Raw genomic sequence first — 16151 nt, 5'->3', positions numbered from 1 at the left:
GAAGACATGTGTTTCCTGGGAAGTGACGGAGGGAGTGACAAAACTAAATACCAGTTCAATCCTGATGATGTAGTGTGGGATAGCTCATAGAGCATGGGTGGGGAGCCTCTTCTGGTTGGCTGTAAAGGACATGAGTGACTGACCAGCACCTCCTATCTGGGTGCTGACTGTTGGGTCCCCATGGTGGGTGGCTAACCGAGGAAAGTGACCTGAGTCACATGTGGGAAAGGTGTGACCTCCAACCACAGATGATAATAGTAATTAATCATTACAAAAAGATCAACGTAGACAACAGAATCTCTATTTCCTCCCAACTCTAAATTACGTGGTCCAACATTTGTGGGCTGATCTAGGAAGCTGACAATCATTTTTTATAATATTTAAGTATATAATATTATAAATATTACATATCATATGATATAAATATCAAATAACATACAAACTAACATTTTTGTAAAAGGGAAAGTACATTGTGAGTCACACTCAACCAATTTGTAAAAGAGCTGTTGGAACACAATCAATACATATTTGTTGGGAGTTGCCTTTAGAAGTAAGTGGGCATAGAAGTCAAAGAGAAAAGTAAGACAGCTTTGAGCAGAGTTTGGCCTGTGAAGGGTATCTTTGACCCTTCCTTTTATCCCCTTTATTTTTCTTTGCCCACCATTTTTCTTAGGCACCTTTATTCATTATTAACACCAACAGCATGAATGAGGAGCCAGCTAAAGGTCTAAACAGCTTCGAGTTTGTATGTAATCTTTTTATCTACAGTCATTAATGATTTAGTTTCTTATTAACTTGTGCTAAAGAATTTAAATGAAGCACTCAGGATTATGAAATCATAATGGAATAAAGTCATTTTGACAACAGAGAAAGTGTGTTCTTTTATTAGGTTTCTGGAGAAACAGGTTTTATTGGGCAGAGGAAATGTGTTGGGCAAGGTGGCAACGGGCATGCAATGAGACCCATTGAGAAACGTGCTCTTCCTAATCTCCAGTAGGAGCAGCAATGCGCTCTTATTTTAATCACATGTTGATAAGCTGATTGATGTGCCTGTTAAAATGAAGCCAGTGTAAACACCCTGGAAATATTCATTGTTATTTATGCCTTTATGCTGCCTAGAGTTTGCCATCAATTTTATTGGAAGCTGGCATAAGGGAAATTTACATTCATAGTCAAATAAAATTCTTCAGTTCTCATTCTTCAATATAAACATTCACATCTCCAATTACAAATGTTTCATTTTATTTTGGAGATCACAGTCGTAACTTGAACAGGGAGGGGTGAATCTTCATCACAGGCTATGGGTTTATCCTTAGCTAGTGTCCTCATCTAACGCCTCAGTAGGCTCTAGAGATGACCCTGGGAGCTCCGGTCATAGGCAGAGCAGCACTGGCTTTGGCAGCTCTATCCATCTGGAAGACTCCAAGTATGGCCTGATGACTGACTGTGCATCTGAAGACCAGACTCATCATCAACCTTGGCTGCACTTTGCCGTTACTGTCCTGCCTGAGGTCACTTTGGTTTCTTGTCCGAATCCTTTCTTTTCCCTTCCAAGAGAAGTGACTCTGCCTCCTAGGTCACCTCCCAGCAGACCTGCCTTGCTCATCTGCAATGGAGCAACGCTCCTGAGCCGTTCCTCAGAAGACATCCTGTGATCTTGGGCTTCTGCTTCCTGTTTCAGCAGCGTAGACTCCCTGTTCACTGAATCTTCTTCCAATTACTGCCTGATGGATGATGCCTGCTCTGAGCATCTGGAGGGCTTTCCTCTAGTTCATGAAGCCGCAGCTATATCAATAGCAAGGCATGATGCACATCTTCATGAGGACTTGAATGATCCTGGCCTAGTCCATCCATTAACGTGTTCCAGTGACATTGCACCCCTGACCACATCCCTCTGTAGCAGCTCCTCCAACCTTGGCCCAAAGTCACAGGCTTTTGCTTCCTCCTGAAGGGAGGGGTTTAGGAAAGCCATTTAGACCTCTTTGGCATTCTGTTACCACACTGGCTCTCCAGCACTTACAAGTACTGAAATGCTATAATATCAGAGCATTATCTTTTCAGTGTATGAAGGACATCCTAAGCAAGACCCCTGAGAATCTCCAATAATTGACCCCCACACACCCATTTCTCTGCTCCAGCCCCTGCCACCTCTGAATCACATCAGTCCCAGCCAGGACTTCAAGGGTTCCTTTATTAGGTGAATAGGGTTTCTCCCATATAAAGAATTATAGTTTTCTGTATTAAATTCCCTACATCACAGCTGGTGAAAGGCTAGTGGCCTGGAATCAGGAAGACCTGAGTTCAAATCCAGATTTAGACTCAGGGCAATTCATTTAACCTGTTATTGCCTCAGTTTCCTCAACTGTAAAATGGGGATAATAATAGCACCTACCTGAGTGGGTTCCTGTGAGGATCAAAATGAGTTACAATTTATAAAAAGCACTTAGCCCTGTTTCTGGTTCCTAGCTGGTTCGATGTACATGTTTAATCCCTTTCTTCCTTCTTTGCTCTGTCCTCAAGCAGGGTGTTGACCTCTGTAGCACCTGGGGTTGGTGCTATCCTCACACCAAGACCTTCTAGAGGGGACATCTGAGTTACAATAGGGGATGCTCATCAGTTTGTCTTCAACCACATGCCAGGAAGGCCTCAAACTTTCTTGCTAATTTCCAGTCCTTGCATCAAGTCCCACAGAGTTTCATTAACAGTTCTTCCTTTGGGATGCTAGAAGGTATCATGGTTTCAGGGGTGTAGGTCTATAATAGCCCCATTCACTGTCTCCACATTCCTTAGCCCATAGCTTACACCCCCCCCCCACAAATACACACAGTATATTCTCAAAGCTGCGCACAGTAGTGCTGTCAGCACAGTCAGGCCAAGCCAGGAGGGAGTCCTTGGGGTGGATCTGTCCTTCAGACAGAGCATCAAGTCGATGACACCTGCCCGGCCATGCCAGCAACGAAACCCAGAGCCGGTTTGCAATTGGCCGATGTGTTTAGTTCAATGACACTGACAAATAAAATCCTTGATTCACTGTCCGTGGCAGAAGTGATATTTCACTGCAACCGCCTTTTAAACAATCAGAAAATGCTCCAATCCTAGTCTGAGCCCCCCACTGGATACCTGCTGCCAATACGGAGGTACTGCATGGGCACCTGCAGCGTAGCACCTGGGCCCCTCTCCCCTTCCCCAGGGGGCTCCCAGAATAGCTCCATTATCTGGGAGTCCACGGCCACTAAGGCCCCCACCGATGCTTTTGCTTCTTTCCTCCAATCAGGAGAAGTACATTGTGTTGTGGTTGTTCAGTTGTTTCAGTCAACTCTTTGTGACTCCTTGTGGGGTTTTCTTGGCAAAGACCTTGGAGGGGTTTGCCATTTCCTTCTCCAGCTCATTTTACAAATGAGGAAACTAAGGCAACAGGGTGAAGTCACTTGCCCAGGGTCACACAGGTAAGTTTCTGAGGCTGGATTTGAACTCAGGTTTTCCACACTCCAGGCCCAGGGCTCTACAGCTAGCCACCTAGCTGCCCCAAGATGCTATTAGTTCAAGGCTAATAGTATAGTAAGGAAAACCAAAATAAGGCAAAATCCATTTGCCATCAGTGCGGCGACAAGGCATGCATGGTGCTCACACATGAGGGGAACGCCTAGAGAGAACACATGTGGCCAGGGCTCATAAACAGAAGGGCAGCTCACTCCCAAGACCTCAGACAGCTGCAGCTAATGTTAACTGCTCAGTGAGCATTTATTGAGCACCTCCCCTCTGCCAGGCACTTTGTAAGCACTGGGCATACAAAGAAAGTGATAACAGACAAATAACTGTGTGAACAAGCTATAGACAGGATGGATAGAAAATAATGAAGCAGGAAGGCCCTGCTCCTTTCTGCACAGCCATGTTCCTCCTCCAGTCCCTGCTGGTGTCACAGCTCCGAGCTTCTAGGCTCCTCTCTTCAGAACGACACGAGCCACTCTGCTTGGGCCGACTCCCAAGTGAAGGATGTGGACAAGAAAAAGGTTTCCCGCTACTACTCCTTTGCTACAGTCTACTCATCCACTGACATCCTTTCTCATCCCAAAGGATGGGAAGTCTTTCCACCAGCATCATTCAGCACCAGGGTTCAGGAATAATGATCAGACAGTAACCTTCCTTGGAATGCCTCTAGGACCAGGACATAAACTGAGAAGATCATAGCAAGAATTCCTCAATGTGCATCATGCCTACATTTTAGAACTATGTATCCAGACGGCTTTTGGAAGCCACGTCTCCCACTGAAGCCCTGTAGAATGCCTGTGCGGCTGACCAGACCTGCTCTATGAGAGGCTGGCCATGGAGCTCTGGGAGGCTGAGAGGCAGCCAAGGCAGGATGGAGCAATGAAGGAGAAAGTGGACGAATGACTTCATTCTATTCTAGATAACTACTCATTATGAACTACTTTGTCCAACATCGTCTCCACTTCAGCCCCTAGTGTGATGGTGGACCAGCCGTGTGTGTCTATGCCAAGCCATAAGCCCAAGATGAGCCACATATCTGTTGTCTGAAGCTCAGCCCAGCCAAGAACGGATAGGGCAGACCACCCAGGCTTGGATCCTAGAAACAGGAAGACTGTCTAGATGTGTGGAGGCTCCTAGGGGAGAGAAGGGGCATCCAGTGGATTTCTGAACCATGCAAACACAGACAACACTAAAGAGACAAACCACTGAAGGCTTAAAGGGACCTGACAGATACTTTTCTATTCCAAACTCCTCACTTTAACCCTGAGAAAACTGAAGTCCAGAGAAGGTGAGTCGTTTGTCCAAGATTACCTTAATGCTAGGATTTAGTATTTATTGAGCACTGAACGAGTGCCAGGCAGGCACTGTGCTAAATGCTGGGCATGCAAAGAAAGCCAAACCCAGACCAAACCGTCCCTGTCCTCTAGGAGCTGAGGGGCCAAGGGGAGAAACCAACATGCCAATAACTCTATACAAATGAGAGAGAGAGCACAAGGTGGGGGTGATGTCAGAGGAAGGAAGGAAGGCACTAAGATTGAGGGCTGGCAGAGGCTTCTTGCAGTCACTGGAGCTGAGCTTTCCAGGAGGCCAGGAGGTGGTGGTGAGGTGAGGAGGGGGTCTTCTAACTCTGAATCTCCTCCCCCAGGTTGTTGGGGCCATGGAGAATTGACTAGAGACATTCCAGTAGACGGGGAAGGAAACTGTTCTCTCCACCACCCACATTCAGAACTCGGCTTCTTTTACTTGGAAATTAAAGCCCAGAACCCAGAGCTGTGCCTTCCCTAATTAAAAGTGTAACCAGCCTCCCCAGAGAGGAATGTAGGATCCATTTCATTCAATTCACCAAGCCTTGATTAAGCCCCCGCGAATGTGGAGGATGCTGATGGCTGGCATTTCTCAGGGCTCTAAGGTTTATAAAGTCCTTTCCTCACAAATCACAGGAGGCAGGTCAAACTAGTGAAGGGCTGGGCCGCCACATGCAGTCTGTGTGGGGCTGGGCTGGGCTCTGAGCCCTCTTGGTGGGTGGGCCACATGTGCTCTGGTCCTTGCCTAAGGGACATTCACGCACCAATAGTGCCTCCTGGTTGGCCTCGTGCTTTGTGGGACCAAAGGGACTTGGGGCAAATGTGATTGGTGACAAAGTTGGGAAGAGTGGCCTGCTCCATGAGCTTTAAGAAGTGAGAAAGTAGGCTCCGTTATGGACACAGCCAACAACCAGGAGGGGTGGGGGACTTCTCCTGCCTTCCCTTCCCTGGCAGCAGCGATGGCGGCACATACGCAGGGCAGGGAGAATGTGTGCTGGTCCAGGTGAGGTGAAGATGGACCTCAAGGCTCTGCCTGCTTCCTCCACTTTGTACAGCTCTTCCTGAGTCCAGGACATGAGCAGTGAAACTCAGAAGTGGCCACTTCCAGCCCTTTGGGCTACCTATTTCACAAAGCCAAAAGTCATCTCAGGGGAGGCTGGCTGTCCCAGGGCAGGCAGGGGTACTCTGAAGCCTGCCCTCTCAGAGGAGGAGATGATCATTCTGGAGTCCAGAAGCCTATTTGACGTGGCCCAGAAGCCCTGGCCCTTGGGTTGCTGCTGTAACAGGGCAGGGTGAGGTGAAAGTGAAATCTCTTCAACAATCCCACAAGTTTCCTGGGAGACTTTCCTAGCTCTTACAGAAGATCAGAACTGAAATGAGGAGTTACTGGTTCTGGTTGGAAGTATGCGTTAGTGCGTGACATTTATAGCATTTCTTTTCATAGCAGAGGAAAAGGCTGTCCTGTCCCTCACATCTATTACTGTGCACATTGACTCTCTTTCTAGAAAGGACACTGTTCATTCCTTGTGGGGAGGCTGTGAGCCACGCTTAAGCCTTCTCTAAGAGATTTTCCCCACAACTTTGGGATGGGGGTTCAATGAACCAAAGAATGAGAGAAAAAAAACTCCTCAGGACTCAACCTGGTTTTTGTGAGACCAGAGCAGAAGCCCCTTTTGGGAGAAGGGAGCCCACGGGGCCACAGGTAACACAAGTATTTTTATTCCCATTGTACAGATGAAGAAATAGAGGCTTAGGGAAGAGTAGTCACCCAGATAGTAAGCATTAGAAAAAGCATTCTCATCTCTGTCTCCTAAAGGATGGGACAGTATTTTTCTTACCACGCATCATGGCTGCCTCAGATATATTCACTCACCCCCTGCTCCTTTCTCCTCCTCTGGCACTAGCATGCAGAATTCATAAAGGCTGGGCTGGTTGTCTGTTACATCAACACTTATACAGCCTTTCTCTTCCATGATGCTCTTATTAAACCCATAACTTTCATTCTTGTCACCAGGGGAAGACGACAGGATATCATTGCTGGGGCTTTTCCCTCACTCAAGAAGTGAACATGCTGCTACGTTTTTGGAAGTCTTCCCCTTCAGACCCAGGACTCCCACACATTCCCCGGCAGAGGGCAGAGGATGAAATGGAGGGTGGAGGCTCTTCTCCAAAGAGCAAATGTCTCCAAAATCTACCTCACTTTTCTCCCTCACCCACAGCCCCCAATTACAGCCATAGCCCTTAGCGCCCTAAAAGCCATTTTTGGAAAGCCCTGTGATATTGATAAGGGGTGGAAACCATGTCCAAACTCGGGGCTTAAAACACTGGGATTTGAATTGACAGCTAATACCCCTCAAGTTATTATTGCTGGAAAATACGGTTTAAGGCTACAACTGATGTGGGGGAAGACACTGGACATGGAATAAGGAGGCCCAACGTCAAATCCTGCCTCTGACACTAACAATCTATGTGCCTGAGGGTAAGAGTTTTCCGCTCCCTGGGTCTCAATATCTTTGTCTGTAAAATGAAAGGGTTGGGCTGCACATTAAGTGAGGTCCCTCCCAATTTTAAAAGAACCTATATTTCTATTATCTGTTATTCCCAGTTCTATTTTTTTTTACTTTTTAATATTTTATTTTCCCATATTCAGTTGTTTCAGTCATGTCCAACTATTCATGACCCCATTTGGGGGTTTCCTTGACAAAGATACTGAAGTGGTTTGCCATTTCCTTCTGCAGCTTATTTTCCAGATGAGGAAACTGAGGCAAACAGAGTTAAGTGACTTGCCCAGGGTCACACAGCTAGTGAATGTCTGAGGCTGGATTTGAACTCATGAAGATGAGTCTTCCTGACTCTAGGCACCAGCTAGCTGCCCTTATTTTTTTCAACTACATGTAAAAAAATATTTTTTACATTTTTAAAAAATTCTGAGTGCTTAAATTCTTTCCCTCCCTCCCTTTCCTCCCCCCCCCATTGAGAAGCCAAGCAATTTGATATAGGTTATACATGTGCAGTCATGCAAAACATATTTTCATATTAGTCATGCTATGAAAAATAACACAAAACAAAAAAAAAACCACCAAAAATTAAGTAAAAAATATAATGCTTTGATCTATACTCAGACTCCATCAAGTCTTTCTCTGGATGTGGGTAGCATTTTTCATCACAGATCTTTCAAAATTGTCTTAGATTTTTGTATTGCTGAGACTAGCAAAGTCATTCACAGTTCATCATACAATATTGCTGTTACTATGTACAAGTCTCCTAGTTCTGCTCACTTCACTTTGCATCAATTTATGTAAGTCTTCCTAGATTTTTCTGAAAGCATCCTGCTCATCATTTCTTATAGCACAATATTATTCCCTCACAGTCATATACCACAGCTTATTCAGCCATTCCCCAATTGATGGTCATCTCTTCAATTTCCAATTCTTTGCCACCACAAAAAGATCATATACATATAGTACAAATAGGTCTTTTTCCCTTTTTAATAATTTCTTTGGGTTACAGACCTAGTAGTGGTACTGCTGGATCAAAGGGTATGCACAGTTTTATAGCCCTTTGGGTATAGTTCCAAATTGCTCTCCAGAATGGTTAGATCAGTTTACAACTCTACCAACGATGCATTTGTGTCCCAATTTTCCCACATCCCTTCCAACATTTGTCATTTTCCTTTTGTCTCATAGTAGCCAATCTGGTAGGTATGAGGTGGTACCTCAGAGCTGTTTTAATTTGAATTTCTCTAGTCAATAGTGATTCAGAGCACTTTTTCGTGACTATAGATACCTTTGATTACTTCACCTAAAAACTGCTTGTTCATATCCTTTGACCATTTATCAGTTGGGGAAAGACTTGTATTCTTGTAAATTTGACTCAGTTCTCTGTATTAGAGAATTAAATAAACTTGAGGTAACATTTTCCCCTTAGTTTTCTGCCGTCCTCCTAATGTTGGCTACATTGGTTTTGATTGTGCAAACCCTTTTTAATTCATTGCAATCAAAATAATCCATTTTACATCCCATATTGCTATCTCATTTCATCATAAATTTTTCTCCTGACCATACAGCTGAGTAAACTATTCCACACTCCCCTAATTTGCTTATCCTATCAGCCTTTATGTCTAAAGCATGTAATCCATTCTGCTTTCTACTTCTGTTTTATGGGTGTTTATCCTATTCACAGTTATGATTACTGTGTATTTCCCTTCATCCTACTCCCTGCTTATTCTTCTCTCATCCCTTTCACCCATCTCTCCTCAAAATTATTTTGCTTTTGACTACCTCTTCCCCCAACTCACCCTCCCTTCTAACAGTACCACCTTCTCTTATCCCTCTCCCTTCCTACTTCTCTAAAGGATAAGATAGGCCTTGGAAGTCATTTAAAACAAAGGTTCTTTTAATCCCCCTTTTTTGTGTCATGGCAGTCTGGTGAAGCCTAGAGGCCTCTTTCAGAATAAAGCTTTTAGATACTAAAATGAATTACAGAGGATTATGAAAGTAACCAATTATATAGGAATAGCTGTCACAATATGCATTTTTAAAAACTCATGGGCCTTGGGTTACCACCCTCTACAAGACCTGTTAGTCACTGGAATTAAGTGGCTTAAGGGAGAGGGCACTGAGCCTGGAGTTATGAAGACCTGAGTTCAAATCCAGCCTCAGATGCTTACTACTATGTCACCCTGGGTGAGTCACTTTCGGTGCTCCCTGCCTGTCTCCTCATCTGTAAAATGAGGATAATTATGGCACATACCTCCTAGGGTTGTAGTGAGAATCAAATGAAATAAAATTTGTAAAGTGCTTAACACAGTGACTGTCACATAGCATGAAGTACAGCAGTGTTAGCTATTATCATCTCAGCAATGTGTATGCTTGACCCAAAGTGGGGGCACTAAAGATTGAAAAGATGTGAATGTGAGGAGGTGACTGGACAACTAAAGAGAATTACCAGGTCAACATGCTACAAGGTCAAGATGTCCTAAGCTATTTGTTGGGCATCTGGTGGTTTGCAATATTGGACTTCCACAGTGGGTGCTACCACATCCTCATGGCAGAGATGGGTCAAGACAAGATGGGACTCATCTATCCAGCAGGATCTGACCCATTTGAGTTCATGTGCCATGGAATCTTGGGTTTGGGAAGCAGAATAGGAGCTGATCATATCTCAATGGCTTATGAGGTTGTGGGAGATGTAAGCAACATGAAAGTGAGGTACCTCATTGTCTTTATTCTTATTATTTTTGCTTTTTTTGATGAGGCAATTGGGATTAAGTGACCTGCCCAAGGTCACACAGCTAGTAAGTGTGAAGTATCTGATGACAGATTTGAAGTCAGGTCCTCCTCACTCCAAGGCAGGAGCTTTATCCACTGTGCCACCTAGCCGCCCCACCTCATTGTCTTTAGAAAGCTTTTTGGAATAAATACCAAACAGGTTTTGTTACTCAAAAATTCTTGAGAAGAACGATTTATTATGATGATCTGTGCTTCAACATTACTTTAAGGTTGACAGTGTTTTCCACACAAGAATCTTGTGTTGCTGGTGATACAAGTGTTCTTAGCACCAGAGAGTGTTGCTGTAAAGAGTGGAGATGGTTGGTGGCATGTGGTCCCTTCTCCTGCCTCCCTACTAGATAGAAGCAGAGTTGAATCCATCTCAGGCCTTTCCTATCATCTCCCTGGGGAATGGTTTAGGCAGGGGTGGGAAACCTGCAGCCTCCAGGCCACATGTGGCCCTCTAGGTCCTCAAGTGCAGCCCTCTGACGGAATCCAAATTTCACAGAACAAATCCTGTTATTAAGGTTTTATTATTTTATATGTAATAAACATATAGATAATAAACATATTTTATTTATTTAATGTTATATTTAGTATATGTTTAACATATTATTCATTATGTTTATTTTAATATATAATATACACTACTTATTATTTAGGGTATGATCCTTTTCTTCCCGCAAAATCAATCAACCATACTGTGTTAGAGTGATGATCTCACTTTTTAGCCTGGGGCAATAAAATGGCTCTCACATGCACTGGTATCTATTTTATGGAGCTGGTATCCTCCATCCATCCCTGCCACCTATTTTATGGAATCCTTATCAGACAAAAAATTTGATATGGATGTTTATTAACATTTATTGGCATCTACCATGTGCCAGCTGGATGCTAGAGACATAAAGAAATCACAATGGCTTGGAGTCCCAGTTAAACAGATTCCTAACATTGAGACAGGTTTGGCTCTGTCCTAACTTACGTTTTTGTGTATCTCCATCTAATCGCTGGCTTCTCCATATCTGAGGCAAAAAAATAGGATGCAGGAAATATAGGTAAAAGAAGCAAGCAGAGCATGTTAGTGTTTGTTACCAGATAGGCACAGGGAGGGAAAGTCAAGGAGAGAGCAGCTCTGTGAGGCTTGTTTTTCCGGAGGCAGGTCTTCCCTCAATCCTCGAAGAGGTGAATTCTGCTGGCAGCTTTGGCCTGTGCCCACGTGCCAAGGTGCCCGCAGATGGCCCAGCCCAATCTCCCTCTTACAATTGCCATGACTCTATATACTCCTGGGTTTCTATTTTCACTTGATCTTACAGCCCCAATTCTTCCCATATTGGCTCCCCAAGTCTCTGACCATTTTGTAGTCCCAGATACTTTCTTTCTCTGTCTCTCAGGACGGCAAAATCCCAAGTCCCAGGGAGAAATGTGAGGAACTGATGGACATCCTGGGATGTGCAGTTCAGAGGGACAAGTGTTTCCTCTGGGCCCTGAAAGCAAAGTGCTTATCAGGGTGCCTGGCCCAGAGGAGGTGCTTGATAAATGTTTATTGACTATTACTTTGATCTGAGAGCTGGGAGACAGACCGAGCACTGCCTGGGAGTTATTAAAGGGATACACACAAGTCTACTATTTATTCTTATTAGTAGGGATTGAACTTGAGGGGAAAAGGTTGTTAGAAAAAACTGCTTAACATGAATAAGGGGATTACTCCCCATCATAACCGGCATGGAGCCACAGGACTGGTGAGATCAGGTCATATAACATTAAGCTTTAAGGAACGAGTAACACGTGTTTAAAAACAAATAGCTGTTTACTATGGGCTGCACTTTCTGAATGTTGTATATCAGGAAAATACAAACAAACCCATCCATTCCCTACGGGAGAAGAATTAGGCTCCGTATGTGCAGTACAATCTGTTTCCCATGGCTCCCATGGAGGACACAGAAGAGCTGGTGGGTGTGGTTTCCCAAAGAGCTGGCTCCCACAATGGTGGTGCTCTCCTCTCCTGGCCATATAATCTCGGCTAGTATTTCTTCTCTTTGAATTCGGCAGTGAACTCTAATCACTCTGGCTCTGGAGTGGAGGGATGCCACATCTCATTAAGACTGCTAGGAGGTGCAGACGAAAGCTACTGGATTTAGGGGCAGAGACATAAGTGTGAATCCTATGGCAGACAGTAAACAGCTCTTGGGTGAGTCTCGTTACCTCTGCCTCAGTTTCCTCATCTTTAAAATGAGGATACCAGTACCTTCATCCTAGGATGGTTATGAGAATACAACGAGATCACACGCTGCCCTACTAGCTCAGGATTATTTTACTCAAGCGAAAGAGGGGGTGGACCTAGGTAGGGTAGGTGGCAGCAGGAACAAAGGGGAAAGGTCACCAGCTCGCCATCTGGCCTCCCTGACTCTGCCCCCCATCCCAGACTGACCTCCTTTGTGGTGGTTCCACCCAGACCTAACAAGTAGGATTGCTGCAGTGCATCATGGGAGTAGCAAGGGATGATGGTCAAAGCACCATGATGGGGCTGGGATACCACAGGTGGCGACTTTGCTGGTGGGAGGAGCTTCAGCGGATTGATAACCCCTGCAAAAGTGACCTGGCATGGGGTGATGGGGGCCAAGTAATGAGAACTGAGATCAGGGAGGTGTGCAAACTGGGTGCTGCACAAGCCTTCCTTTCTTGGAATGTCCTTCCCTTCCCCAGGTTTCCATGGGAGTCTACGGGAAATGAGATGGTGCCTGTTGATGGGGGAAGGGGGAGGATTCTGTTGCTTGATTTCCTGTTTTGCTGACAATTCAATGCTTCCTGTTGGATCTGTAGTTTCTGGTTGGTATGATGGCCAGAACACCCTGGCCCTCCCACCCCCAAAACCCGGAGCAGCAACAAGATCCCAGAGTGGACTGGAAGACCCACCACCTCAGGAGAAAAGATGCAGGGAAGGCTGGCTATCTTCCTTCCCCCAGCTCTTTCTCAGGCAAATGGTCTTCTCACCTGGCCTCCATGACGTACTTGGGAAACGGATAAACACTGAAGGGGCCACTGCATGAGAGGTGGAGGTCACCAAGCCAAACAGAATTAGCAGTGGGTCATGGCAGACCAAAACAAGGGAGAGGCCAGTCCTGCTGCCCTCTAACCTGGTTGGGCCACACCTGGCAGCAAAAGCACTTCCTCGGTCCTGTCACCCCATGAGCACAACCAGGACAGTGGGAGGGCTGGCAATTATTTCAGTGCAGCATGGGGAGAATTGGGAGACATGCTAAAAGTGTGGGTGGGGGTTACACTCAATATAGAGAGCCTCCTAATGTTCCACACAGGCCAGATGACCACTCCCTCCACTGTGGCAGAATGGCTTCCTCTTCGGGTAGGCATAGGACCCAACGACCTCTGAGGTTCTATGAGTCTAAGACCACACTGGGCAGCAGCTCCTTCAGCAAAATGAATTCAGCAGCATTCCCTAGTGGGGCTTTGATGGAATGTGGAAAGCCCTGCCCTGCCTGGACGTGGGTTCTGAAGGCAATCAAAATCAGGCAATAGGCCCCAACACAGCCCTGGGGGTGTTCCACTAAGGTCCCTGCCCCCAACCCGAAGACCCCCAAAGCTCACTCAATTAAGAACCTGCTTTATCATCTGTTCTCTTTCTGACTCCAGGAATGCCAGTGTGCCCAGTAACTCCTCCTACTGAAGCTAGAATCACACACCTCAGCCCTGGAAGGGACACCTCCCCACTCCAATCCCAACCCCCCCATTCCAGGCCCTCTAGTGCAAGCCAGCCCTGAAGGACAAGCCCTTGCACAACCCATGACCTAGCCTTTGCCTGAAGTCCTCAGGTAGGAGGCACCCACTATCTCCCTCCGAGTCTCAAAAAGCCCCAATGGTCAGGAGGCATATTTCTTGACATCAGCCTAAATCCACCTCTTGACAAGCCCCCTCCCCCCACCCCAAGGCTCATCCCACCTCCTGAGGGCAGTGCTGGAAGCCCCACATGTCTACTTGCTCCCCTGCTTTCTCCCTGCCCCTCTGGACTGCCCCACCTTCTCTGACTGAGGTCCAGTGTTCTCAGTCCCTTCCGATTATTCAATGTCCTCCTCCAGCCCCGCTGCCCTTCTCAGGGCACCAGTCCTTCCTAAGAAGTGGAGCCCAGAGCTATGCAGGAGAGTGCTGCATTCACCTTCGCAGGCCTGGGCACTCCCATGACTCCATTTGCTCTTTTGGGCTGGCAGAGTCCACCAAACCTTCCAGTTCTTTTTCAAATGGCCATCTCACTTCGCCTCACCTCTTATGTTGGACTTCTGAAGAGTTTTCTCTTTAAACTCTTCCTCCATCCCTTCATTTCCAGAATTCTATCTCTTGGCTCTCCCTCCCAGTTTGGGTCCCCTGCCCATTTCACAGGCTTACTGCAGAAACCCGCGGATCTCTCTAGTGCGTACGCCCAAGGGAGACACTGGGGTCAACCTGGACCCTAAGGGTGGTCCCGAGGTGTCACAGTGCTGGTCCCAACAAGGTATTCCATCGACTGCCCAGGCCCCTCCACCAAACCACATTCTCCCCAAAGAAAACACTGCTTGGGAGAGCTCGTTGACTTTATCACAGCCACAGGACTAATTCATACACATAGAACGTGGATTTCATGCATATAGCTGATGTCTGGGACACTGGCAAGAACATTGACACCAATTACATTTGGGGTTTTTTGACCAATTCCTGAACGATTCAATAACACTGTGAATTTCATTCCAATCCTGTACCATGCACTGGAAATAAATAATGCCCTCAAATAGCTGTCTGATGTGTCCTCTCCAAAGGCGGTGTTACCTCCATCATGTCTTTCCAAAAATTCCACAGTCTGTTATTTTCACTAGCAAAATGCACAATGAATTCCGTCCAAGATGGGTCTAACTTATCACAGTTACTGGTGGAACCACCAAAGATTCTAGAGAACATAACGTTGGGGTCAGGATCAAGATCAGGTACAGTTTACCTTCCTGGTAAACATTCATCTTGGGCAAATCCTGCAGGGTTTCATTTAATTAAAAAGCTGCAAAAGAGAGGAAAAAATTTTAAATGCTGCAAATAATGACAGCCTCATCCCCAGACCCCAGAATAAAGAAAGCTTTTCAAACTTATTCCATATTAAACATTCCCCCTGCCAAATGTCAAAACATCTAATTATAAAAATATTTATGACATAGTGGAAGGCAATTGTAGACAACAAATAACATTTGAAAATTAAAGCTCAGCTGTTCAATTCAGTGGCAAAATTCTTTTACTGGCTCTGGAAGGGTAAACACGGAGGGGAAGGAGGTGGGGCCAGAGGTCACTGACGGGAAGAGGGGTGGGGAGGTTTGGCTTCGGGCGAAGAGGCCCTGGGCAGGTGGAGAGGCCCCTGACAGGCAGAGAGGCAGCAGGCAGGTGAAGAAGCTCCAGGCAGGCACCTGCATTGGGGGAAGGGCCCCTTGAAGGGGGCTTGTTAGGAATGCACATGCATTTTAAGGGTCACAAAATCTCACTATGGCCTGTAGGTATTTCTTCAGTGATGCGTGGTAGCCAAGGTGAAAGGCCCACGGTGGCCAGCAGCATATCAGAGGCTAGACACAGGGCTTGTTCTGGTCTGGAGCCACCCACAGAGCCGAGACTCTCCACACAGATCGATACAGACACAGAATATGATGGCACTCATTTCAATTTCACACACACCAACTGAGGGCTTGCTTTATAGGAATGGCCTGCACAGTGACAGGAGTACTTAGCCAATATTTGTATTGGCAGGAGTCAAAGGAGAAGGTAACATTTGTGAATTGAAAATTCCCTCACAAAGCATGGATACATGTATAAATCAGAATTTTTGAATTTATGAACTACTAAAAACAAGTTTATGGGAAGGTTTACTCATTTCCCTGTTTGGAATGGATAGCTTTCTGCAGAACCATATAATCCCGATAAAACAGAAAAAAACCATAACAAAGAAGAGACAGCCCATTACTGACTTTCTGCCTATGTTTTGAGTACTTCTTTTTCAAACAAAGGTTAAAAAGTTAAATTTACAGAGACTAATTCATTAAAAATTGAAAGACTAACATCATCTTACGTC

The 16151-nt window shown here is 45.7% G+C and overlaps 1 protein-coding gene across 3 annotated transcripts in view; it reads right to left on the bottom strand.

Annotated features, from left to right (window-relative positions):
- Window positions 1-14625: 14625 nt before the first annotated feature.
- Window positions 14626-16151, bottom strand: part of TUSC3 (tumor suppressor candidate 3) — a 68606-nt gene continuing 67080 nt past the window's right edge. For all 3 annotated transcript variants that reach the window (XM_020976764.2, XM_078148742.1, XM_078148741.1), the window contains one exon: window positions 14626-15098. Coding sequence is in view for 2 of the 3 variants with exons in the window: in XM_078148741.1 (XP_078004867.1) it covers window positions 15083-15098 (16 nt within the window). In the remaining variant the exon portion in view is untranslated. The remainder of the gene's footprint in view (window positions 15099-16151) is intronic.

The sequence above is a fragment of the Phascolarctos cinereus genome, unplaced genomic scaffold (assembly GCF_003287225.1).
Source record: "Phascolarctos cinereus isolate Bilbo 61053 unplaced genomic scaffold, phaCin_HiC Scaffold_9;HRSCAF=440, whole genome shotgun sequence".
Classification (NCBI taxonomy): domain Eukaryota; kingdom Metazoa; phylum Chordata; class Mammalia; order Diprotodontia; family Phascolarctidae; genus Phascolarctos; species Phascolarctos cinereus.
Note: the sequence above shows the minus strand (reverse complement) of the source record. Positions and strands in the feature narration are given on the sequence as shown.